The sequence below is a fragment of the Notolepis coatsorum genome (assembly GCF_963971535.1).
Source record: "Notolepis coatsorum genome assembly, chromosome: 2".
NCBI lineage: Eukaryota > Metazoa > Chordata > Actinopteri > Aulopiformes > Paralepididae > Notolepis > Notolepis coatsorum.
This window is the reverse complement of record NC_140166.1, coordinates 64,690,546-64,718,206: the sequence shown is the minus strand read 5'-3', so window position 1 is coordinate 64,718,206 and position 27,661 is coordinate 64,690,546. Positions and strand designations below refer to the sequence as shown.

The following is a 27,661-nucleotide window of genomic DNA, read 5'->3' as shown; positions in this document are numbered from 1 at the left end:
TCCCCCCTCTCTCTCTCTCTCTCCCCCCCCCCCCCCCCCTCTCCCCCCCCTCCCCCCCCCCCCCCCAGGTCCCATGGTGTGGTACCAGAAGTTTGAGTATGCCGTGGGCCACTGGCTGCAGAAGACGTCAGAACACGTGTTTGGCTCAGTGCTCTGCAGTCCCGGCTGCTTCAGTCTGTTCAGAGGCTCGGCGCTGATGGACGACAACGTCCTCAAGAGATACACCACCACGGCCACCAGGGCGTCTGAGTACGTGCAGTATGACCAAGGTAATAATAATAATAATAATAATAATAATAATAATAATAATAATAATAATAATAATAATAATAATAATAATAATAATAATAATAATAATAATAATAACAATAATAATAATAATAATAATAATAATAATAATAATAATAATAATAATAATAATAATAATAATAATAATAATAATAATAATAATAATAATAATAATAATAATAATAATAATAATAATAATAATAATAATAATAATAATAATAATAATAATAATAATAATAATAATAATAATAATAATAATAATAATAATAATAATAATAATAATAATAATAATAATAATAATAATAATAATAATAATAATAATAATAATAATAATAATAATAATAATAATAATAATAATAATAATAATAATAATAATAATAATAATAATAATAATAATAATAATAATAAACGAAGAAGAAGAAGAAGAAGAAGAAGAAGAAGAAGAAGAAGAAGAAGAAGAAGAAGAAGAAGAAGAAGAAGAAGAAGAAGAAGAAGAAGAAGAAGAAGAAGAAGAAGAAGAAGAAGAAGAAGAAGAAGAAGAAGAAGAAGAAGAAGAAGAAGAAGAAGAAGAAGAAGAAGAAGAAGAAGAAGAAGAAGAAGAAGAATAAACTGAAGAGATACACCACTCTGCTGAATATGTACAATACGACCAAAGTAATAATGTCTGTCTTGTCTGTGTGTCTGCGTGTGCGTGTGTGTGTCTGCATGCGCGTGTTTGTGTGGTGTGCGTGTGTGTGTCTGCATGCGCGTGTTTGTGTGTGTGTGTGTGTGTATGCGTGTGTGTGTCTGCGCGTGTGTGTGTGTGTGTCTGCGTGTGTGTGTGTAGGTGAGGACCGCTGGTTGTGTACTCTGTTGCTCCAGCAGGGATGGAGGGTAGAATACAACGCTGCCTCAGACGCCTACACCAACTCCCCCCAGGAGTTCAAAGAGTTTTATAACCAGAGGAGGAGATGGGGTCCGTCCACACTGGCCAACACCCTGGACCTTTTACACAGGTATCACTCAGAACAGTGTTGTTATAAACACTCTGGCCAACACCCTGGACCTTTTACACAGGTATCACTCAGAACAGTGTTGTTTTAAACACTCTGGCCAACACCCTGGACCTTTTACACAGGTATCACTCAGAACAGTGTTGTTATAAACACTCTGGCCAACACCCTGGACCTTTTACACAGGTATCACTCAGAACAGTGTTGTTATAAACACTCTAACACCCTGGACCTTTTACACAAACAGGTATCACTCAGAACAGTGTTGTTATAAACACTCTGGCCAACACCCTGGACCTTTTACACAGACAGGTATCACTCAGAACAGTGTTGTTATAAACACTCTGGCCAACACCCTGGACCTTTTACACAGACAGGTATCACTCAGAACAGTGTTGTTATAAACACTCCAACACCCTGGACCTTTTACACAGGTATTACTTTTAATAATAATAATCATTGTTAGACTAGAAGTCTTTATTTGTCATGCAGTTTAACACACACGCGAGATGGGCGACCCACAGGAACACACACACACATGCACTGAGTCGCCGATGAAATGTCTCTCTGCACTTTTACCATCCCGTTGTCCTTCCCCCCCAAGGGCAGCCGGGAGCAGATAGGGCGTCAACGTGAGCCGCGCCCCGGGGACCAATCCAAGTGCTCCTGTCCGTCTTCGTCAAGGACACCACAGCGTTAGCGATCTGTTGTTGTGCATGTTTTTCCATTGGGTTTATCTTATCGGGGGGGGGAACCCTTGCGAGCACGGAGAGAACATGCAAACTCCACACAGAAAGGTCCGGGAGATACCCCACCTGGGTACCTGACATCATGGAAACCCGGTCCGTAAGCGGGAATCGAACCCTGGACCTTCTTGCTGTGAGGCGACAGTGTTAACCACTACACCACCGTGCCGCTATTACTCATAACAGTGTTGAATACTCTGGCTAACACCGTCGACTATTCGACTAATCATGGTCAGCCCTACTATCCCTTGATTGCGATCAATCCAGTGCTGTCACTTGTTACACAATGATAATACCTTTTCTTCCTTCCCAGTGGACCAGAAACTGTGAAGAAGAACTCGTCCATCTCAAACCTCTACATCTTCTACCAGATGTTCACCGTGGGCTCCTCCATCCTCGGCCCGGCCTCCGTCTCCCTGATGATCGCAGGTACAGCTTCTGAGTTCATGTCCTCCCAGGTCCAGTAGTCACGTGAATCGCTAGAGCAGTGGTTCTCAAACTACGGGGTCGCGACCCAAAAGTGGGGTCGCGGGTAGATGACAGTGCATTGGCAAGTAAAAAAAAAATGTTTTAAGAAAAATTAAATGTATTATTATAATTCTTTTTTTTATTTATGTTCTGGCAACATATTCTGGCTAAATATTCCTCGTTTTATAAATGTGTATTGATAACATAGTGCTGTAATAAAATATTCTAATAAATATGCATGATCAAGTTCAACAACGTGTGTTTTTATTTTGATATTCCTTAATTCCATGTTGAAATTACGCGATACATTAAGTGTGGGGTCCCCAAAAAAGTCCTAAATAAAATGGGGTCGTGGTATGAAACAGTTTGATAAACCCCTGCACTGGAGTATAGCGCTCAAGTAGTTGTTTCGGGCGAATCCATTTTTAGAACGCATCTTAACCCTTTCACTGCCACACTACAGAAGGTTAACCCTTTCTGTAACTGAGGGGTACAATTCCCTGACTGTATTACTAGATATGATACTTACTACCACTACCTTTGTACTTAATATTCGGCCACCCAGTACACGGCATAAATATATTATCATGAACACTCTCAAGTAGATGAAACGGATCCAACACAAATGTACGAATTAGAAACAGGTCTTTATTTCCTACACAGCGATGGTGTGTAGAATAAGCACTTAATCACTTAATTACATTTATGAATTGAAATAGTATGCACTTTTATGGCAAGGAGTATTCGTCGGTATATCAATAGAGAATGTCCAATCTCTGAAGGCGCAGGTGGTAAATATACGACCTGGAATAGTTAAGGAATAACAGCAATGATACTTTAATGATTATAGGCTGGATACACTAGAGGGGGTTAATCCGGTCGCTTGTAAGCCGACAGGAGTAGGAGGGGGGGGGGGGTAGAATCCAGCTGCCTCGTCCGGCCAAGGGTATCCCAGGTGAACCCACTGTAGTGCCGTTCAATGCGCCGGCGATCCTTGGACCACAGATGAAAGCAGGTGGACTCTTTGTGGGCCGGCTCTCTCCGGTCCACGGGGGAGAGACGTGAAGAGACCTCGTCTTGCAGAGCGTCTCCTCACCTTGCGTCCTCTCCAGGGGGGGGGGGTTCCAACACACGGCAGTGTCGGGGGTCTTTATCCATGGAATAATCAAAGTATCCAAAGCATAATCCGTGCCTGGGAAGGCGGGCTGTCGTCGGTAGAATAATCCGGTATACAGGTCCACTCGCTCGTCGGCTCTGGGGCTCCTCGGGTGCAGCTTCACATAGGGTCAACCACCCTGGGTAAGCAGCCAGTTCTCTGCCCGAAACGATGGGGTACTGACTACGGTAGTATTCTCACCGCACGAAGCACTATATATTAACAGACTATTATTAGCTTAATAGACTACGTCCAACTCGACGATATAGTGCCAAATATGACTATTCAAATATTAATATACACGATGTCTCAATACCGATGGTAGGCGAACTTGGCCTTACTCCCACACGTGGCGTCGCGGGGAGGCTTTACGTCTGTGACTCTATTGGAGGGTAAGAAACTGGACTGAAAAGAAAGTCCTACTTTAGTAGCGCAGTATATATACGCACTATGAACAAATAGTCCCATTAGTGGTGCGGTAGCCAAATTCCTACGCGGAACTAGGACTTGTTCGTACATGTCGAGCGGTACGTTTGAACTGGGTCTGAGGGGTATGGCAGCCTGGCACCAAGGTCTCGACCAATAGTAGAATGGAGACTATTATGGGATGTTCAGTAGGCTAGAATGGATATTCAATGCATATTGTACAAGGAATATACAAGGGATATCAGGGAATATTAGAGAATATACAAATACAATTAAATATATATATATAAATAAATATATATATTCGGTTTAATCTGGCCCTTCACAACAGCCACCCCCTGAATAGGTCCCAGACCTAATCAGTTAAACAGAGACAGATTAATCGCGTTGTCTATTTACACATAAGGGTTTGCTGTAGGGGTCAGTCAACTTCAGTCATAGGGTTGTAGGGTCATGGTCATCATCGATTGTGTCTGGGAGTCGAGGCAGTTCTATGAGCCTTGCCACGGGACGGGTGTAAGTGCGACCCTGGACGAGCACTTCAGCTGCTCGGACCTTGCCGTCGGCACCGGTGATCACTTTGCTTACGCGGCCGGCCGGCCACATAGCTCTGGGAAGTGATTGATCAATAATCATGACGACTGTTCCTTCTGTCAAATTGTCTCTCTCCTTTACCCACTTCTGGCGGGTCTGTAGAGACGGTAGGTAGTGTTTAATGTCATCCGGTAGATTGGGGGCTCTGCGTAGGCGACCACCCACTCTGATGAGGGTATGAGCGTCGCTCTCGGGGGCCAGGTGAATTAATCTGCTGTCGGATGGGACGGGCTTTCCTCCCTGTAGACAGGCCAATTCATCGGGGAACGAGTCTCTCTGGGCTCGCTGCAGTAGAAGCAATTCTGCTTCCTCGTAGTTAGCTGCTGACATATCAGCGGGGGACTTGCACTCCGGGTGGTACCACAGGAATGTTCTTTGTTGTGCACTCTCTATGGACGTGCAATCGTTTATGTTAGGGTCGGTGGAGGCTACGGTGCTCAATCCACAGAACACAGACTTCTTAATTTCCACCTCCTCTGGACTTGCTTCCCTCGGGATAGGCATGGGCCACTGTCCTTCCGGGAGTCTTAGGAATGCGGGGCCGTCACTGTAGACATTGCGACGGGTGAGGTCATCCAGGGGCATCCCCCGGGTGATGACGTCAGCTGGGTTCTGTTTTGTATCAACGTAGCGCCACTCTGTTTCTCCGGTTAACTCTTCGGTTAGGTCTTGAATCTCGGTGACTCTGACTCCCACGAAGACTTTGTACTTGCATGAGTCCGATTTGATCCAGGCGAGTACCGTCGTGGAATCTGACCACAGGATTGTTCTAGACACCGGTATGGTGAGCTCACGTTGGATGAGCGTGGCTAGGTGCGCTCCGGCTAGGGCTGCGCAGAGCTCTAGACGTGGGATAGATTGTTGCTTGCGTGGGGCTATTCTCGAGCGGGCGAGGACAAATGCTGTGTAGATCTCTCCCCCCTGGTCTTGGGCCCGCAAGTAGGCTACTGATCCGTATGCGACCTCTGAGGCGTCACTGAAGACGTGTAAGTCCATTCTACATGTCTCTGGCCTCACCGTGGGTGGGAAGTAGCTTCGGCGCATATTAACGCCTGGGAGTGAGTGGAGCTCCATCTCCCACTCTCTCCAGGTGGATGCAAGGTGTGCGGGAATGGGGTCGTCCCAGCCCTGGTCCTTGTCCCACAATGCTCGTACAATCATTTTTGCCCTGGTGGTGTACGGCAGAATACATCCTAGCGGGTCATATTGTCGGGCGAGTGTTGTGTACACACTCCGTCTGGTGGTCGGCGCCGCCGCCGGCCTTCCCTGCTCCGTAGTCAGGGGCTTGTGTCTGTAGTGAAGCGAATCTGTTTTGAATCGCCACACCAATCCCAGGGTCATCTCCTGGGCTTCTCCCGGGATTGTAGCCATCCAGGTCTCGCTGCTGGCTGCCTTGTCCTCGGAGGAGAGGCTGCGCAGTACTTGCGGATCGCTGCTGGCCCACTGCCTGAGATCAAAGCCGCCTTTGATCAATGAGGCGCGGAGTTTAATCAGGAGAGCCTCGGCTTCTTCCTGGGTTGAAAGGCTTTGTAGACAGTTGTCTACGTAGAAGCTGTTCTTTACGCTGTGTCGGACCTCTTCGTCCGCTGCTGGGTCCTCTGCTACATGTTTCTGTAGTGCAAATGTCGCACAGCAGGGGCTGCACGTCGTTCCGAAGGGGAGGACTTCCCATTGGTAGATGGCTGGGTGCTCATCTCCTGGCTTCTCTCTCCATAGGAACCGTAACAGGGGCTTGTCCGCCTCTACTAATCTCACCTGCAGGAACATTCCTTTAATGTCCCCGCTGATGGCCACCTTTTCCTGGCGGAAGCGGAGTAGAACGCCGAGTAGGGAGGGGCCGAGTGTGGGACCGGGCAGTAACTCTTTATTCAGATTTTGGGGTCCGATCTGGTAGCTGCAGTTAAATACTATGCGGTCTTTACCGTTGTGATGGACCTTGTGGTGGGGCACGTACCACGATTCAGTGGTCTGGTCAGCCTCTTTAATGTCCATCTTTGTGACGTGTCCCGCTGTGATGAGCTTCTCAATCTCAGCGCGGTATACACTCTCTTGGGCGGGGTTCTTGGCTAAGCGCCGCTCCGTGTTCAGCAGGTACCGTTCTGTGGCGTCTGTCTTGGCGTGGAAAGTAGGCATTCCTTCTCGCCGCAGGAGTGGCGTGGCGTATCTCAACACGCCGTTGACCGGGACTCTCTTGGTCCCTGTCTCGAGGAGGTGAATGGCGTAAATGTCATCTTTAGAGCGAATGTCTTTCTTTCCGTTCTTAAAGGGCATTTGTTCCAGGGTCCATAGCCGCTCTACGTGTTGCAGGAGTGCGGTTTCTCCCTCTGTGACTCGGGAGTGGAGACATCTAGTGGCTGTACTTCGGTTGAGAGATTTGGCGAGCGGGCCTTGGAGAGTCCATCCCAAACGGGTCTCGACTGCTGCAGGACAGCCTCGGGGTCCGGTATGAACCCGGTCTATCGGGACAATGAGGTCTGCATGGTCGGAGCCTATCAACAGGGTCAGCATTGTCTATGAGCGGGATCGGTAACTTGCGCAGATGTGCATATTTCTCCATCAGCTTGGCGACGGGGTATGTGTACCGCGACAGTCCTATTTCTTGGCTGGTGAAAGCGTCTGCAATCTGGTACCGTCGCTCAGGCTGGCCGCTTGCTGCGATAGAGAATGAGACATTCTCGCCCTTTATCGTCTTCAAATCTCGTCTTATTGTCCGAATTGTCATTTGGGTTTCGCTTCCCCGCAGCCCTAGCTGGGCCGCAGCGGAGGCGAGCAGCAGGGTCTTCTCTGACCCGTCATCGAGGACGGCGTAAGTGTCCAGGACTTTATTCTGGTAGCTTAGTGTCACACGCACTACTTTTAGGAGTACTCGGGCTCCACTGCTGCTGGCGGGATCGATGTACATGACGCTCGCTTTGCGGCTGGATGGTGCAGGTGAAGGGCGCCGTCTGTTACTGTCGTGAAGTATGTCCAGATGGGCTCCATCGCACTTGGTGCACCTTTTCTTTAAGCGGCATTCGGCTGCCATGTGTGAGCGCGCACAGCGAAAACAGCGCTTGTTGGACTTTATCCATTGACCTGCTTCCTCCGCGTTCAGCTTGAGGAAGGAGTCACATTGCGCTAGCCAGTGTTCTTTCTCACAGTAGGGGCACACTATCTTCCACTTCTCCGTTCTGGAGGGGGTACTGTGGCTCCTGCTGCTCGGTACTGACTCCGATTGGTGCATCACAGTCACCGATCTTCTTCCATCATTTAGTCGTCTGGTTCCTTCTCTGGAGCCAGGGGTGCTCCGTCCGAATGTATCTAGCCGTAGGCTGCTGACTTCTCTCGCCAGGAAGTCTGCTAGATCGAGGAGGTTCGGTTCGGGGCCATTCGGGTCTCTGTGGTCCCTCTGCCGCCTAAAGCGCTCCTGACGAGCGGGCGGCAGCTTCTCCAGGATCCTTTCCACATTTGAGTTGGCGTAAAGTTCATACTTCCCCTTCTCTCTTTGCGCTCCCAACATCCCTACCAGGGACTGCACTCTGATGGACAGGTCGTCCAGTGCTCGATTGTCTATTGCTGGGGGTAAGCGGTCGATGTGTCGGATCTCCTGGATCACGTAATCCCATATGCGCCCATACCTCTGGTCCAATGCTACCAGCGCTGCTGTGTATGGGGTGGTGGAAGTCGCGTAGGCGAGCGCTATATTATGTGCGCGGGGCACCTTTAAGTGCTGCAGTAGGATGGCGTATTTGTGGCGTTCATCCAATACATCCACCAACATGGTCTCCAGACACATGCGGAGTTCTGTATACTGGGCCCGGTTCTCTTGGGTGAAGTCGGGTACCATAGGCGTGCCAATGTATGACGCTGACTGTGGATACATCGGCGAGCGTTGGGGGAGAGGCCTCCTAGGCGAGTCTCCTCCCGCTCCTTGGTATGGGCTGGTACCGGCAGTGTACCATGGCCCGCTTGTCCAGGTGCTGTTCCTCGGTACGGGTCGTGCGTCGTGCTCACCCGTGTATAGAGTCAGGGGTCTGTAGCGCAGCTCCGCGGGAGTATAGCCTGGGCTGTACCGGACCTCCTGGTCCGGTAGAGTACTGTGCTGTCTTCGGGCGTGGTTCTCCTCCTCTTCCTCTTCGTCTTCAGTTAGGTCATCCAGTGCTTGTAGTCTCTGGTTTAGCCTCTCCACAGGATATGCTGCTCCTTCCCGGTTGCTAGGTCTCGCTTGGACCGGTGGGGGGAGGTGGTCTGTGGGGGGTATAGACCTCGTCTGTTGGTCAAGTTCAGGGTTGTTTACTCGGCTAGGGGATGCCGCCCTGGAGGTGTGTCTAGACGAGTTCCTGGAGCCTCTGGCGGAGGGAGAGGGTGTTGTCCGTCTGATCAGCTGTTCTATTAGTTGCGCTTGCTGTCTGTCGCGCTCTGCGTCCCGTAGAGCACCAGCAGCTGCTCGCTGGCTGTCTGCTCGGTCTCGGGCCACATTCTCTTCCATCTGAATGCGTCTTATTTCCAGGCGTATGTGCTCTTCTTCGCTCCGTTGCTGTAGCTGCAATCGATCGCGTTCACCCTGGAGTCTATCGCGTTCAGTAGAGGCTTTCAGGCTGACGAGGAATGCCTGCTGTAGGGTCCCCTCTGCCTCGCTGGGAGAAGGCGGTTGTATAGGGGAGCCTTCCCTCGGGGTACTCCTTGCGGAGCCTTGGAGCTCTATCTCCACGGTGCTCTCCCCGTCTTCTTCCGTGCCGAGTTCTCTCTCGGTAGCGTTGTATTCCTCCCGGGACTCATCGGGGACTACTTCTTCAGTACTGGCGGGGTGTGAAGTCATGTCTGGTTCCCACTGGTCCCCACCGTGAACTTGGTCAGTTACATTAGAGCCCGTAGGGGCCTCTATGGTCGGGGTAGTCTGGGCGTTGGGTTTAGACATACTTTTACTTTCTAGTTTTACCACGTTTACTGTTAGTAGAAGACTAGGTTGTTGACTGACAGCGTAAGCCTCTAAGTACTGAGGGAGCCGTCGTTCGCGCTGCGGGCGTTGGTTAGGAGGATCGTTTCGTGGAGTGTTCATCATAGGCCATTTCAATATTAATAACACTATATTAATATTACACTGATTACCATCCGGTTCGAAGGACCAATTGTAACTGAGGGGTACAATTCCCTGACTGTATTACTAGATATGATACTTACTACCACTACCTTTGTACTTAATATTCGGCCACCCAGTACACGGCATAAATATATTATCATGAACACTCTCACGTAGATGAAACGGATCCAACACAAATGTACGAATTAGAAACAGGTCTTTATTTCCTACACAGCGATGGTGTGTAGAATAAGCACTTAATCACTTAATTACATTTATGAATTGAAATAGTATGCACTTTTATGGCAAGGAGTATTCGTCGGTATATCAATAGAGAATGTCCAATCTCTGAAGGCGCAGGTGGTAAATATACGACCTGGAATAGTTAAGGAATAACAGCAATGATACTTTAATGATTATAGGCTGGATACACTAGAGGGGGTTAATCCGGTCGCTTGTAAGCCGACAGGAGTAGGAGGGGGGGGGGGGGGGTAGAATCCAGCTGCCTCGTCCGGCCAAGGGTATCCCAGGTGAACCCACTGTAGTGCCGTTCAATGCGCCGGCGATCCTTGGACCACAGATGAAAGCAGGTGGACTCTTTGTGGGCCGGCTCTCTCCGGTCCACGGGGGAGAGACGTGAAGAGACCTCGTCTTGCAGAGCGTCTCCTCACCTTGCGTCCTCTCCAGGGGGGGGGGTTCCAACACACGGCAGTGTCGGGGGTCTTTATCCATGGAATAATCAAAGTATCCAAAGCATAATCCGTGCCTGGGAAGGCGGGCTGTCGTCGGTAGAATAATCCGGTATACAGGTCCACTCGCTCGTCGGCTCTGGGGCTCCTCGGGTGCAGCTTCACATAGGGTCAACCACCCTGGGTAAGCAGCCAGTTCTCTGCCCGAAACGATGGGGTACTGACTACGGTAGTATTCTCACCGCACGAAGCACTATATATTAACAGACTATTATTAGCTTAATAGACTACGTCCAACTCGACGATATAGTGCCAAATATGACTATTCAAATATTAATATACACGATGTCTCAATACCGATGGTAGGCGAACTTGGCCTTACTCCCACACGTGGCGTCGCGGGGAGGCTTTACGTCTGTGACTCTATTGGAGGGTAAGAAACTGGACTGAAAAGAAAGTCCTACTTTAGTAGCGCAGTATATATACGCACTATGAACAAATAGTCCCATTAGTGGTGCGGTAGCCAAATTCCTACGCGGAACTAGGACTTGTTCGTACATGTCGAGCGGTACGTTTGAACTGGGTCTGAGGGGTATGGCAGCCTGGCACCAAGGTCTCGACCAATAGTAGAATGGAGACTATTATGGGATGTTCAGTAGGCTAGAATGGATATTCAATGCATATTGTACAAGGAATATACAAGGGATATCAGGGAATATTAGAGAATATACAAATACAATTAAATATATATATATAAATAAATATATATATTCGGTTTAATCTGGCCCTTCACAACACTTTCACTACCACACTAGGTAGTGAAGTGTGGTTGTGAAAGGGTTAACCCTTTGTCGTGTGGCAGTGAAAGGGTTAACCTTCTGTATTGTCACAGTGAAAGGGTTAACCCGTTGGTAGTGTGGTAGTGAAAGGGGTTAAAGGAACACGTCAACATTTTGGGAAATTAGCTTACGGTCTTTTCCAGAGAGAGAGAGACAAGAAGATAGACACCAGTTTCCTCTCTGTGTGTTCAGTAGAAAGCTATCTAGTGGCACGTTAGCCTAGCTTAGCACAATGAATGGAAGCGGACATGGCCGGTTAGCCTTCGGGAGAGGTGTTAGTTGGACAATGCCTAGGCTAACCGGCCATGTCCTCTTCCATTCATTGTGCTAAGCTAGGCTAACATGCAGCCAAATAGCTTTCTACTGAACTCACAGAGAGGAAACTGGTATCTATCTTCTTGTCTCTCTCTCTGGAGAAGACGGTAAGCTAATTTCCCAAAATGTTGGCGTGTTCCTTTAAATTTACATTTAGTCATTTAGCTGACCAAAGCGACTTACAAGTTCTGTACGACAAGTCATCAGGAAGGGTACAACTCTATCAGCTGAGTAACAATGTTCATCAAAGTGTTGCGTGTTACAGTGTAGGTTAGTTTATTAGGACAAGTGCATGACAGTAAGGTTAGTTAGGGTTAGGTATTTTTTTTATTTTTTTTTCAGATAAGAAGTGCGTCTTTAGTCGACGGCGAAAGATTGGACAGGTTTCGGCTGTCCTAACTGGGGTGGGTAGTTCATTCCACCATTGTGGGGCAAGGACTGAGAATAGGCGACTTCTCTTTGATGACCCTCCCGGAGCTTGGATAGGAGTAGATCTGAGGCAGCCAGAAGATGCAGAGCGTAGGAGTCTTGAGGGTGTGTAGTTAGAGACCATTGACCGGAGGTAGGCGGGAGCAGTTCCCTTTGCCGCACGGTATGCCAGGTCGAGGGCCTTGAAGCGGATTCGTGCAGCAATGGGGAGCCAGTGCAGGTCCCTAAGAAGTGGGGTGACATGAGCCGACTTCGGTAGGTTTGAGATCAGGCGGGCCGCTGCGTTCTGAACGAGTTGAAGAGGCTTGGTGGCAGTGGCCGGGAGGCCAGCAAGCAGTGCGTTGCAGTAGTCGAGGCGGGAGATGACTGTTGATTGGACGAGGAGTTTGGTGGCTTCTTTTGTCAGGAAGGGGCGGATCCTTCTGACGTTGCTCAGGAAGAATTTGCAGGTTCTGGTTGTCGCTGCGATGTGAGCAGAGAAGTTCAACTGGTCGTCGAGGACAACACCAAGGTTCTTGGCGGTCGGGGACGCGGTCACAGCTGCATTCTCGACTGTGATGGAAAGGTCGGTCAGGGGGGAGGATTTGGCCGGCAGGTGGAGCAATTCTGTTTTACTTAGGTTCAGTTTGAGGTGGTTGGTCGTCATCCAGGCGGAGATGTCGGACAGACAGGCCGAGATCCGCTCAGAGACGTGGATATCTGAGGGAGGGAAGGAGAGGAAGAGTTGAGTATCATCGGCATAGCAATGATACGAGAAGCCATGAGACGTGATAATGTTACCCAGTGATTTAGTGTAGAGGGAGCATGGTAGCAGCAATAAGGAGCTAATGCGCAGAGTCACACACACACACATAGAGGCTGGTCCTCTATGATGGAGAGGCGCAACAAACACTGGTGTTTGTTAATTTTTAAGGCCCTTATTGGTAAGCTACCTCCTTATACTACATCATTATTGGAATGGAATTTTGGTACCTAGTTAACCGTCTCTAGTTGTGGTAGTGAAAGGGTTAACCTTCTGTAGTGTGGTAGTGAAAGGTTAACCTTCTGTAGTGTGGTAGTGAAAGTGTTAACCTCATGTAGTGTGGTAGTGAAAGGGTTAACCTTATATGTAGTGTGGTAGTGAAAGGTTAGTCGATTAGGAAAGTAATCGATTACTCACGCCCTTCTATTCTAGTCTGTTCTATTCTCTCCTCTCTCCTTTACACTTCTCCCGCTAATCTCTCTCTCTCTCTCTCTCTCTCTCTCTCTCTCTCTCTCTCTCTCTCCCCCAGGTGCGTTCCAGTTTGTGTTTTCGCTCCCTGGAACTCTCTCCATCATCATCTCGGTGATCCCCCCGATCTTCTACATGATCATCTGTTTCACGTGTAAACCCAACCTGCAGATCAACATCGCTGCCGTCATGTCCGTGCTGTACGCGTTCCTCATGACCGCCTCCTTCTTCTCCATCATCGGTCAGTAACGGGCGGGGGCGACAGTGGCTCAGGAGGTAGAGCAGTCGTCCTTGAGCAAGACACTTAACCCCTAATTGCTACCGATGAGCAGGTTGGCACCTTGCACATGTGTGTGAATGTGTGTGTGAATGGGTGAATGTGAGGAACAAATTGTAAAGCGCTTTGGATAAAAGCTGCTATATAAATGCACCATTTACCATTTATATGAGTTTTAGCCCGTTTATTAATCAGCACATGTATTTGCTTCCTTTTTTTTTTTTTTTTTTTTTACATCATGGTGATAAACTATAGAATTATATAGAAGAAACCTGCACAAAATAATCTCCCGGTCATGCTTACTAATTGGTCGCTCTTTAGAAAACATGTCTCCCTGTTGCTCTGCATGTGTAACTTCCTTGTTCACATTCAAGAACTCACTGATTTCCGTAGCTCCATTCTGGTCCTGTTATGGTTTGACACCGACCCCAAACGCAACGACACAAGAGAGTAGGATTCAGAGTTGCCAAAAACAAGGGCTTGTTTATTAAGACTAAATAAACAGCACAGACTTGGAAGAGTACAAACAAAGACTGGAATACAAGCAAGGATGAATGTTGCTGCTCTGCAGCTTCTCCCGGGATGGTAGTCAGGGGAAGCAGACGCTGACGTCAGAGCCGCTCTGCAGACTTCTCTCGGCAGAATCTCCGAGGTGGTTGCGGGACCGAGAGAGAGAGAGGGAGCGAGTTAACTCAGAGTGCAGGTGGAACAGAGCAGGTGAACAGGAGAGGTGACTTGTACCCGAAAACAGAGTTATCCAAGTGACTGAATCTTCGGTGTAAATACACACTGTGAGTAACGTTCCAAACACAATCCCAAGTGATAGATATCTTCGGTGCAAAATAAACACTGTGAGCGAAGTCCCAAAATACAAATCCAATGTGATAATATCTTCGGTGTGTAAACACACAGTGGGAGATGTTAGGCCAAAATAATATCCCAATGAAACAATCCAAAAAAGGCTAAACGCTGGGTGAGTGACTGTCTGATAAAAAGCTGGAAATCTTCAGTGTTATATAAACACACGAAAAACGGAATTGGATCAAAGACAGTCATAAAAAACTCACCCAGGCGTTGTGCGTAAAGAGCGTTGGAACAGAACGGAGCGAGCGCGTCGCCTCGGGGAAAGGGTGTCCAAGAGGAATGCTTCTTGAATATCCTGGAGGCAAAGCACAGGGAAACAACAGCAGGCAGCAGGAACGGCGAATGCAACTGAAATATCAAAACGATCCAACAAAACTTGAATGGGGAAACGGGGTATAAATAATACGGGAATGCTTAATTGACAAGCAGTGACAGCTGAGGGATGTGATTGATAAGCGTGTGGACGGGGGAGAACCAATCAACGACGTCTCTGGGAAGAAGCGTGTGAATAGGGGAATGAAATGATTAACCGAAAACAAATGGAAACAGAGCGAGTAGGCTTAAAGGAACAGAGCGAGTAAGTGAGCAAAGGACAAAAACCTCACAGGTCCAATGTTTCTTTGACAAGCAGCGACCCACTTGTTTGCTCAACCAGGAGTAGTTGTGTCACCATACCGGTATGGACCTTTGAAAAATAATACAAATAACATGTGCACTGTGCAGATGTCTGACAAGCGCAAAAGCTGATCACCGTCTGATTACTGAGTGTGTCTGACTCCCGCCTAAACTGCACGGACTATAACATATGACGTATATCACGTCCGTTAGGGTACCTTGTGTATACTGCACCTGTGTATACTGTATACTTTACTTACTCAAAGTATATATTTAGATTCTAGTGTTTATTGTAACCATATTTATTGTAATGTATAATATAACTGATAGGGCATACAGCACCTTTGATCACACTGCCTACTTGCTCATTATGCGTATAGAGAGAGAGTGAATTATATTGTTTACACTGCCTATTTTTACTTTTCTACTGTACTATAATTTTTATTTGTATTGCCTATATTATTTATGTCTTTCTACTATTACCCTGCCCATTCCTGTACCTCCCTTCCCCCCTCCCCCATGCTGCTATGATGCCTGAATTTCCCCAAGGGGATCAATAAAGCAATATCTTATCTTATCTTAGCCGACGTGCCCATAAAAGGGCATCATGAATAGACCTATGCAAATCACTCTAATGTCTTAGTTGTGATTGGTCAGAGGGTTGACTCATCACTCTAATGTCTTAGTTGTGATTGGTCAGAGGGTTGACTCATCACTCTAATGTCTTAGTTGTGATTGGTCAGAGGGTTGACTCATGTGACTCTTAACAGGTGATATGGTGATGCAGGAGACCTTCCTCACTCCTACCGGGATCTTCTTGGTTTCCATGACGATCATGTACTTGGTGACGGCACTGCTCCACCCGGAAGAGTTTGGTATGATTGTTCATCATACACACAAACAACAGACATATTACATAAAACGATGTTGTATCATCATGTCATCTGATTATTTATGTCATGTCATATCTCATGTTCTCTCTGGGTATCATCGTATATATGATGTATTTCTGTTATGTTGTGTTTTTGTCACGTTCTGTCATATCATATATCATGTCACGTTCTGTTCTCTATAGGTATGATTGTATATATGATGTATTTCTGTTATGTTGTGTTTTTGTCACGTTCTGTCATATCATATATCATGTCACGTTCTGTTCTCTATAGGTATGATTGTATATATGATGTATTTCTGTTATGTTGTGTTTTTGTCACGTTCAGTCATATCATATATCATGTCACGTTCTGTTCTCTATAGGTATGATTGTATATATGATGTATTTCTGTTATGTTGTGTTTTTGTCATGTTCAGTCATATCATATATCATGTCACGTTCTGTTCTCTATAAGTATGATTGTATATATGATGTATTTCTGTTATGTTGTGTTTTTCTCACGTTCTGTCATATCATATATCATGTCACATTCTGTTCTCTCTAGGTATGATTATATATGGGCTGATGTATTTCATCTGCATCCCCAGTGGCTACCTGCTACTTACCATCTACTCTCTGGTCAATATGCACATTGTGTCCTGGGGAACCAGAGAAACTAAGTAATATTAACATTATTATTATTATTATTATTATTATTATTATTATTAGTAGTAGTAGTAGTAGTAGTAGTAGTAGTAGTAGTAGTAGTAGTAGTAGTAGTAGTAGTAGTCGTCGTCGTCGTCGTCGTCGTCGTCGTCGTCGTCGTCGTCGTCGTCGTCGTCGTCGTAGTAGTAGTAGTAGTAGTAGTAGTAGTAGTAGTAGTAGTAGTAGTAGTAGTAGTAGTAGTATTATTAGTATTATTATTAGTAGTTGTTGTTGTTGTTTTTGTTGTTATTATCATCATCATTATTGTTAATAATATTAGTAGTAGTAGTAGTATTAGTATTATACCTAAAAAAACATAAATACATTGATATAAAAGTATTCTGGTCAAAGTATTGGATATCTAATTTACTTAAATATAAGTATCAAAAGTACATCATATCTGGCTTTATTGTATTTCATTACTTGGGAGCATTAAAGTCTCTAAGCTTTAATCTATACGTTTTGTCTGTCTGTCTGTCTGTCCTTCTGTCTGTCTGTCTGTCTGTCTGTCCGTCCGTCCGTCCGTCCGTCCGTCCGTCCGTCCGTCCGTCCGTCCGTCCGTCCGTCCGTCCGTCCGTCCGTCCGTCCGTTCGTCCGTCTGTCCGTCCGTCTGTCTGTCTGTCTGTCTGTATTTTAGGAGTGAAGAGGGTGAAGAGAAGAAATCCAATAGTCTTCTGTGTGATAGAAACTGCAGAATCTGCTGCTGGGATATGAAGATCCAGGTATTCACTCCCAGGAGGACACATATCTTATTCTGTCAGTTTCTGTTGGTGTAGTTCAGAGCGTGTTAGTTGGACATGACATAATGTATATTGATTTCTGAGAACCAAAGCGAACCATCTCTCCTGACCAGTGGTCTAGTTTGTTGTTTCATTTGACCACTATTTTCCTTTTATTTATTTTTTATTCTATTTATTTTTGGGCTTTCTGTATCTTTCACTCATCCCAATTTAGTCGTTATGCCAATTCCCTTCCCGGTCCTTGCACACATTGCCCCACTGTCGGCCTGGGGAGGGTGTAGACCTATCACATGCCTCCTCCGATACATGTGGAGTCAGCCAGCCGCTTCTTTTCACCTGACAGCGAGGACTCTCACTGGGGGAGCGTAACGCATGCGGAGGTTCACACTATTTCCCCCAGATGCCCTTCCTGCTGAACAGGCGCCCCGACCGACCAGTAGGAGTCGCCGTTTACAACGACCAGGACACATAGCCCACTGGCTTCCCACCCGCTAACACAGCCAATTGTGTTAGTAGGGATAACTGACCAAGCCGGGGGTAACGCTGACAGCTGGATTAGATCCCAGAGTCTCTGCGGTGGTAGGCGAGTGCTTAGTCCACTGTGCTACCCAGCCGCACCTTCGTTTGTAGATACCACACTAGGATCTAGAGCAGACCTGGGCAATTATGGCCCACGGGCCACTTCCGGCCTTTTACCGTGTCCGGCCCGCGGTACATTTTTACAATTGGAGATTCAGATTCAGATTCAGATTCCTTTATTTAGCCATTTGTGTAAAACACATTGGTAATTGTTGCAGCAATACAGTGTATGCATTTCCTTTCTTTTTTCACAGTAAACAACACCAACACAGACAAGAAAAGAAACGAAACAGTGCAGTGGGGGATTAATCAATAAATACATATATATATATATATATATATATATATATATATATATATATATATATATATATATATATATATATATATATATATATATATATATATATATATATATATATATATATATATATATATATATATATAAAGTGAAGAGTGCAGGGATCCAGTACGGACTAGTGCAGTGCAGTCAGTGTCATTGTGCCAGTGTCACTTGGATAATGAATATTGAGCAGAATTAAGCTCAAGTTATCATTGGTTTGGCCCTCCAACACAGTTCAGGTTTCTCATGTGGCCCCTTGTGAAAATTAATTGCCCACCCCTGATCTAGAGGAATATTTAAAGGTCAGGTTCGCTCATATCTCTGGGATAAAGTGGCCGGATAGCTGTCAGGTCATACTTGGATTGTTGTTTTTTTATTATTATTTTTTTATTAGATGGTCGATTTTTATTTGTTTGTTCTACCGTGCAGTCCGGTAGAGAGATAGAGAGGATGAACGGGAGACAGAGCGGGGGGAAGACATTCGGCAAAGGACGCCGGGTCCGGGAATCGAACCCGGGTCGACTGCTTCGCGACGCAGCGCGTTACATGGGTTGCCACTTGGGTGCCCGGATTGTTGTTTTAATGATGGTATAAGAAATGCGCTATTTTATGGTATTTGGTCAGGATGATATTGACTTTTTTTTTTAGATATGTAGAATATGGATTTGTTGTATTGGACTTTTGCTTTATGTGTTGTTTTATATGTTATTTGAATATGTCCTTTGGTCAGAACATCGGCGACCGTGCTGGAGATAAGTGTTTTTTGCATGTCATCCCTTGGATTTGTTGTGTCTTTGGATCCAGAAAAAAAATCAATCAATCAATCAATCAACACTCCTCTATGTAGTGACAGTAGATACCAAACTCTTCTATTTGTTTGCACTGATAGTAACATGCAAAAATACTTTTGCCATGGGACTCAATACAACAACCTGACGCCACAACAGCTCACTGTTCTATTGTGTTCTACTTAATCTATTCATGTGTAGGTGACCCAAGAGACAGAGAACTTGATGGTTCAACAGATCACCGCGGCTGTGGGCCAGAGCACACAGCTTGCCCCGCCCCTTCCTGTCACCGACCAGGAAGTAACTCCGCCTCCGAAGGAGGAGTCTCAGGCCACGACTGACACCATCCACCAGTTAGAGGGGCTGTGGGGTGAGAAGGAGAAAGAGCAGAACCCCTCTTCTAGTTGCAGGTACTTGATGATGTCACTTACATTATTCAATTAAACTAGAAGCTGCAATCTAGTGACATCTTGTGGCTGTGAGCTGTTGAATTGAATTGATTGATTGAAAACTTTATTAACAGATTGCAGAATGGGTGCAATACAGTACAGCTCAATACACACAATTGTTAAGGGGATGCAGACCAGAGAAAGACTTTCGTCTTGTTTACATCAGGGTCCCCCATTTTCAATTCATCAGGACATATGACATACATGACATACAGATAGTCAGTACTGCTACATCTATACATTTATGACATACCAGATTTGCAAATACAGTACTGTTTGTGATACAGAAGGAGTCAAGAAAAGGGAGTATATACATTTGACGTAGAAACTGTACATTGGAGGAGGTTGGGTGGGGGGGGTTGGGTACGTTGGGATATACTGTAACTACACCGTGTTTAAACACGCAGGATAAGAGAAAAAAATACATTTGTGTCGTTCACATTTTGTGTTCTAGAAATGAGGGCATAAAAGGTGCAATATCTTTTCATGAAACAGTTACATAGTGCAGGTTTAAAGCAGAATTCCAGGGATTTTCAGCATAGACCCGATTTTCTATCATCAAGCATCATGCCGATCAATTCTGAACAGAATGTCATTAACTGGACAATTAATGAGTGACAGCGGCTCGGGAGGTGGAGCGCTCGTCGAGTAACCTGCACGATAAATCCCGGCTCCTCCGGGAAGCGCGATGGCGTGTCCTTGAGCAAGGCACTGAACCCCTAACTGCTCCCGATGTGTCCATGTGTGTGTGAGAGTATTAGTGAATGGGCGAACGTGAGGCATACATTGTAAAGCGATTTGTATAAAAGCGCTGAGTAAATGCAGTCCAGTTCATTGTCACGTGTGTGTGTGTGTGTGTGTGTGTGTGTGCATGTGTGTCTGCAGTGACAGTGGTGACAGTCTTAAGAAGGACAGTAACTACTCCAGTGCTGGCGATAATGAAGACGACGATGACGATGTTCTCTATGGCGACCTGGAGGAGACGGAGGAGCTTCCTGTCAGCGGTGAGAGACAGGATGTGACATCACAAAGAGAGACACTGATGCTAGGTTAATGATAACGAAGGTTATCCTATAACCCTAGTTATATGAATACTGGCTGAGCGTCTCGCTCTGCCATTATGAGATGTCATATCATGCACCTATTGTGCGCGTGAAAAAATTGCACATGCACGTAACTTGCACGTGACCACGCCTACTCTTGTGCGTGCCTACTACAAGACACAGGAAGTGGTCACGTCCACGCCCTTCCTTGTCTTTTTCCATCCGTGGATTTGTTCATATGCACTTCAACCAGGTGGAATGTTATTATGAAGCGAAAGGAGGAATTAAGCAGAGCCAGACGCGATTGGCCAGTATGAATATTATATAACTTGATGTTTTGAATTAGAATTGGTTGTTTTTCTTCACCAGGTTAGTTGGTTAGTTAGACTGGCTGGTGTGGGCTGGGGGTTTCTTCTCTGGCTGATCTTTTGTCAGTAAATTGAGGCAAAATAATTTGGTTTTCCTGTACAGGAATAGATCTAGTTTCCCAATGATGTGTAGAAAGAGGGTTATTGAAGAAATCTGTCTTGGATTATGGAGATGGGATTTATAGAAATGCTGCCCCTTGATTCTGGATGTTCAGGTAGATGGACGGGGTGGTGGTTGGATGGGGGGGGGGGGGGGGGGCGTGTGGTGTTGTGGGTGGTGGGGGATGGTGCTGGGACACTTTGGGACACTTTGGGGTGCTGTGGGGGTTGTGGTGGGTTCTTCATGCGGGTGGTCCCTGGGGTGTCGGTGGGTTTGGGGGAGTTTGGCGATGGGGGCTGGCCGGGGTGCTAATGTTTGACTCTGGGGGGGGGGTTTGGTTGGCGCCTATGGCTACGGCTGGATCTTTCCCGGACCTTCCCTGGAGTTGGGTGTTGGTCTCTTGCTTGTGCTTTGGTGGATTTTTGGTCGGTCTTCGCCGTTGGACTCCCTCGGTTTGCTGGCTGGTTTTGGGGTTCCTTGCGTGGGGGGGGGGGGGGGGGGGCTCGCTGTGGCTTCTGCTGTGTTCCGGGGTGTCCCGGGGGTCCCGGTGTCGTCTCAGACTGAATGAATGAATGAAAACTTTATTTAATAGATTGCAGAATGGGTACAATACAGTACGGCTCAATACACACAATTGTTAAGGGGATGCAGACCAGAGAAAGACGTTTGTCTGGTTTACATCAGGGTCCCCCAGAGCGTCCCGACCCTGCGTGTCTTCTCGGTTGGCCGCTGTTGTGTCTGTCTGCTTGAGTGTTTGGAGTCGTGTCTCCTTTGGCGTGGCTGCGGGTCCTGGGGCGCGTGGCCTGTCATTCCTCTGTGGAGTGTAGGGGCGTGGGATTCGCTGGTTTTCCTCGTGGTGGCGGGGGCACCGGGACCAGGGGAGATGGGGCGGCCCGCATGGGGTGGCATTCCCGTCATCGTGCATGGCGGTGTGAGTGGCGCGCGGGGGTCTTGGATGGGGATGTGGTGGGGATTGATGTGTGAGGTGTTTGGGGGACAGGCTGTTCCGGCGGGGTTCACATGCCTTCGAGCGACACTGTACTATTGTACTTATTTTATGCCTATTCGTATGTCTGCAATTTATGCATTGTTTTTTATTCTGTCAATTTGTGTGCTGATTTTATGCCAATGTTCATTTTATATTAATTGCTGTGGGGTACTCTGGACTGCGGTCCATGTGTGAAAAGTGCTATATAGATAGGTATTAATATTTATTATTGTTATATTGTAGAAATGTGTGCATTGAAATGTCTGTAAAGTCTCGACGACATTGAAAATGAGGGTAACTTCAATTGCAGTCTGTCTGTCTGTCTGTCTGTCTGTCTGTCTGTCTGTCTGTCTGTCTGTCTGTCTGTCTGTCTGTCTGTCTGTCTGTCTGTGTGTGTGTGTGTGTGTGTGTGTGTGTGTGTGTATGTGTGTGTGTGTGTGTGTGTGTGTGTGTGTGTGTGTGTGTGCGTGTGTGTGTGTGTGTGTGTGTGTCATCATCCATGTGTGTGTGTGTGTAACTTTGGTTGCCATTGTCAATTTGGGCACGATTGTATCAGAATAACCCACAATGTACAAGTGCACTGATAATATTTGTGTCCTTTAATGTGTGTGTGTGTGTGTGTGTGTGTGTGTGTGTGTGTGTGTGTGTGTGTGTGTGTGTGTGTGTGTGTGTGTGTGTGTGTGTGTGTGTGTGTGTGTGTGTGTGTGTGTGTGTGTGTGTGTGTGTGTGTGTGTGTGTGTGTGTGTGTGTGTGTGTGTGCGTGCGTGCGTGCGTGCGTGTAGACTGGGTACAACCAGTTAAAGAGGAGTTTCTGAAGAAGCTGACGTACGCTAACCTGAAGAGAAACCTACAGGAGCAGATCAGGTGAGTCAGATCTTCAGATCCTCTTCTTCATGGGGTGAATTCTGAACGAGTCAAGGAAGTGAACCCAGAGAAGATGAAGTGGTTATGAACCCTGACCCCGGCAGGACCTTCTCAGCTGTGTCTCCTCTACTCTGTCTCCCTCTCAGCCTTCCTACTGTCTCAGTAAAGAGCCTTCTCTCCTGTGTCTCCTCTACTCTTTCTCCCTCTCAGCCTTCCTACTGTCTCAGTAAAGAACCTTCTCTCCTGTGTCTCCTCTACTCTGTCTCCCTCTCAGCCTTACTGTCTCAATAAAGAACCTTCTCTCCTGTGTCTCCTCTACTCTGTCTCCCTCTCAGCCTTCCTACTGTCTCAATGAAGAACCTTCTCTCCTGTGTCTCCTCTACTCTGTCTCCCTCTCAGCCTTCCTACTGTCTCAGTAAAGAACCTTCTCTCCTGTGTCTCCTCTACTCGGTCTCCCTCTCGGCCTTCCTACTGTCTCAATAAAGACCATTCTCTCCTGTGTCTCCACTACTCTGTTTCCCTCTCAGCCTTCCTACTGTCTCAATAAAGAACCTTCTCTCCTGTGTCTCCTCTACTCTGTCTCCCTCTCAGCCTTCCTACTGTCTCAATAAAGAACCTTCTCTCCTGTGTCTCCTCTACTCTGTCTCCCTCTCAGCCTTCCTACTGTCTCAATAAAGAACCTTCTCTCCTGTGTCTCCTCTACTCTGTCTCCCTCTCAGCCTTCCTACTGTCTCAGTAAAGAGTCTTCTCTCATGTGTCTCCTCTACTCTGTCTCCCTCTCAGCCTTCCTACTGTTTCAATAAAGAACCTTCTCTCCCTGTGTCTCCTCTACTCTGTCTCCCTCTCAGCCTTCCTACTGTCTCAGTAAAGAGTCTTCTCTCATGTGTCTCCTCTACTCTGTCTCCCTCTCAGCCTTCCTACTGTCTCAATAAAGAACCTTCTCTCCTGTGTCTCCTCTACTCTGTCTCCCTCTCAGCCTTCCTACTGTCTCAATAAAGAACCTTCTCTCCTGTGTCTCCTCTACTCTGTCTCCCTCTCAGCCTTCCTACTGTCTCAATAAAGAACCTTCTCTCCTGTGTCTCCTCTACTCTGTCTCCCTCTCAGCCTTCCTGCTGTCTCAATAAAGACCCTTCTCTCCTGTGTCTCCCCTACTCTGTTTCCCTCTCAGCCTTCCTACTGTCTCAGTAAAGACCCTTCTCTCCTGTGTCTCCCCTACTCTGTTTCCCTCTCAGCCTTCCTACTGTCTCAATAAAGAACATTCTCTCCTGTGTCTCCTCTACTCTGTCTCCCTCTCAGCCTTCCTACTGTCTCAATAAAGAACCTTCTCTCCTGTGTCTCCTCTACTCTGTCTCCCTCTCAGCCTTCCTACTGTCTCAATAAAGAACCTTCTCTCCTGTGTCTCCTCTACTCTGTCTCCCTCTCAGCCTTCCTACTGTCTCAGTAAAGAACCTTCTCTCCTGTGTCTCCTCTACTCTGTCTCCCTCTCAGCCTTCCTACTGTCTCAATAAAGACCCTTCTCTCCTGTGTCTCCCCTACTCTGTTTCCCTCTCAGCCTTCCTACTGTCTCAATAAATAACCTTCTCTCCTGTGTCTCCTCTACTCTGTCTCCCTCTCAGCCTTCCTACTGTCTCAATAAAGAACCTTCTCTCATGTGTCTCCTCTACTCTGTCTCCCTCTCAGCCTTCCTACTGTCTCAGTAAAGAACCTTCTCTCCTGTGTCTATCTCCATCTAAGCCTTCCTACTGTCTCAATAAAGAACCTTCTCTCCTGTGTCTCCCCTACTCTGTCTCCCTCTCAGCCTTTCTACTGTCTCAATAAAGAACCTTCTCTCCTGTGTCTCCTCTACTCTGTCTCCCTCTCAGCCTTCCTACTGTCTCAATAAAGACCCTTCTCTCCTGTGTCTCCCCTACTCTGTTTCCCTCTTAACCTTCCTACTGTCTCAATAAAGAACCTTCTCTCCTGTGTCTCCTCTACTCTGTCTCCCTCTCAGCCTTCCTACTGTCTCAATAAAGAACCTTCTCTCCTGTGTCTCCTCTACTCTGTCTCCCTCTCAGCCTTCCTACTGTCTCAATAAAGAACCTTCTCTCCTGTGTCTCCTCTACTCTGTCTCCCTCTCAGCCTTCCTACTGTCTCAGTAAAGAACCTTCTCTCCTGTGTCTCCTCTACTCTGTCTACCTCTCAGCCTTCATACTGTCTCAATAAAGAACCTTCTCTCATGTGTCTCCTCTCCTCTGTCTCCCTCTCAGCCTTCCTACTGTCTCAGTAAAGAACCTTCTCTCCTGTGTCTCCTCTACTCTGTCTCCCTCTCAGCCTTCATACTGTCCAAATAAAGAACCTTCTCTCATGTGTCTCCTCTCCTCTGTCTCCCTCTCAGCCTTCCTACTGTCTCAATAAAGAACCTTCTCTCCTGTGTCTCCTCTACTCTGTCTCCCTCTCAGCCTTCCTACTGTCTCAGTAAAGAACCTTCTCTCCTGTGTCTCCCTCTCAGCCTTCATACTGTCTCAATAAAGAACCTTCTCTCCTGTGTCTCCCCTACTCTGTCTCCCTCTCAGCCTTCCTACTGTCTCAGTAAAGACCCTTCTCTCCTGTGTCTCCTCTACTTACCACGGTGGTGTGTTGTGGTGTTTGATTTACCATGGTGGTACTATTACTACTACTATAATACTACAGACTGACAGCCAATCAACAGATACCACACTATTACTAATACTAGTATTATCCCTTTAATGGTGTGTTTAATGGTGTGTGTGGTTGTCCCTCTGCTTCCAGATACACTCTGCGTAACAAGCAGCAGGATGACGTGTGTGAGGAGCTGGTGCTGATGCTGACAGACACTGTTAATGCAGAACTCATTGGAGTCGGACCTGAAGACATCCTGAATGACGGCCAGCTGGAGGAGCTGCAATACGCACTCAGTGAACAGGTGCTTCACTAGTACTAATACAACTGCCATAGGGAGGTGTAGTGGTTTACGTCATTGCCGTTTTTCGTGTTCCACCCTCTGTCCAATGCAATGTATTAAATTCCCCATTGCCCATTTCTAAATCGTCTCGTTTAAAACAAATAAAGCATGAACATTGGCATGGTGTACCTTTCTGTGCTTATTCATCCACAATCTATAGCTCAACATGAAAATATTCGCAATGAATCATTAAAAAAAAAAATGCTTAAACAATAATGTTAGTGATAGAAGGGAACTCATTTTGTGCAAAAATGGAAACATTTTCAATTTCCATGCGGCAGAATTGTTACAATAGCCGATAATCCATTTTCCCAAATGATAAATCCCTATACGGGTGGAACAACCAGTGACGTCTGACTACACCTCCCTATAACTACTACTATTAATACTACTACTGACTGACAGCCAGCTGGAGGAGGTACACAGTGAACAGGTACCATACTAGTACTAATACTATTACTACTACTATTAATACTACTACTACTGACTGACAGCCAACTGGAGGAGCTACAATACACACTCAGTGAACAGGTACCACACTAGTACTAATACTGCTAATACTACAATGAATGCAACTAGTATTTCCACTACTGCTGCTGCTGCTGCTGCTGCTGCTGCTACTACTACTACTACTACTACTAATCAGTGGTGGAAAGTAACTAAGTATTTTTACTCAAGTAGGCCTACTGTACTTGAGTACATTTCTGAGCTACTTGTACTTTATGTCAGTATTTTCATTTTAGGGAACTTTTACTCCACTATACATTTCAAGGGAAATATTGTACTTTTTACTCCACTACTACATTTATCTGAAGACATCAGCTACTAGGCACTTTGAAGAAAAGGATTTTGCATAGAAAACATAATGTATACAAAATGGAAAATGTATGAAGAGTATACTATTACTTTCACATTTGAAGCCTGTCAACTTCAAGAGGACGTAATCAGAGCAGCGTAACTGGACCACATACCACTTTAACACAACCTATAGAGGTCAATGGATACACAAACGTCATGTAGAATGTGTACTTTTACTTTAGATACTTAAGTACATGCAATAGCAAAAACGTCTCTACTTTTACTTATTTTACCTTTATTTTACCAGGTAGTCACTTGAGATCAAATATCTCTTTTTCGAGCAAGACCTGGCCAAAACTTAAGTAGGAATTGAGTAAAGGAACTGTGTACTTCTTCCACCACTACTACTAATACAACTACTATTACCACCACTACTACTACTATCACTTAGTATAATACGACTAGGCTACTATTACAACTACCAATACCACCACCCCAACGACTGCTACTACTAGTACTAATACTACTAGTATTCTAGTGCTCAGTGACCAAGTTGAGTTCAGTTTGAGATGGACTGGTGGACTGACCGAGGTTCAATTTATTGATTGATTGATTGACGGACTGACTAACTGTTTTACTGACTAGCGACCTCTGTGCTCAGGCCCGTCGTATCCTGAAGACCAACCGCATGGAGAGGCTGGAGAGCAGGGTGAAGAGGGCCATCGAGAAGACCCTCACCGCTCCACAGGTTCAGCAGCTAGAGGAGGTAAGACCCTCACCACCCCACAGGTCCAGCAGGAGGAGGAGGTAAGACCCTCACCGCCCCACAGGTCCAGCAGGAGGAGGTAAGACCCTCACCGCCCCACAGGTCCAGCAGGAGGAGGTAAGACCCTCACCACCCCACAGGTCCAGCAGGAGGAGGTAAGACCCTCACCGCCCCACAGGTCCAGCAGGAGGAGGTAAGACCCTCACCACCCCACAGGTCCAGCAGGAGGTAAGACCCTCACCGCCCCACAGGTCCAGCAGGAGGTAAGACCCTCACCACCCCACAGGTCCAGCAGGAGGTAAGACCCTCACCACCCCACAGGTCCAG

At 46.6% G+C, this 27,661-nt stretch overlaps 1 protein-coding gene across 1 annotated transcript in view; it reads left to right on the top strand.

Moving 5' to 3' along the window:
* chs1 (chitin synthase 1) overlaps positions 1–27,661 on the top strand; it is a gene marked incomplete at both ends in the record, with an annotated part of 46,510 nt that overhangs the window by 14,482 nt on the left and 4,367 nt on the right. The window contains 12 exons of the mRNA XM_084308199.1: positions 69–269; positions 1,115–1,283; positions 2,340–2,455; positions 13,273–13,452; positions 15,738–15,842; positions 16,407–16,521; positions 17,187–17,268; positions 19,198–19,406; positions 20,331–20,449; positions 22,727–22,808; positions 25,578–25,731; positions 27,230–27,334. Of these exons, the coding sequence (XP_084164325.1) occupies positions 69–269; positions 1,115–1,283; positions 2,340–2,455; positions 13,273–13,452; positions 15,738–15,842; positions 16,407–16,521; positions 17,187–17,268; positions 19,198–19,406; positions 20,331–20,449; positions 22,727–22,808; positions 25,578–25,731; positions 27,230–27,334 (1,637 nt within the window). The remainder of the gene's footprint in view (positions 1–68; positions 270–1,114; positions 1,284–2,339; positions 2,456–13,272; positions 13,453–15,737; positions 15,843–16,406; positions 16,522–17,186; positions 17,269–19,197; positions 19,407–20,330; positions 20,450–22,726; positions 22,809–25,577; positions 25,732–27,229; positions 27,335–27,661) is intronic.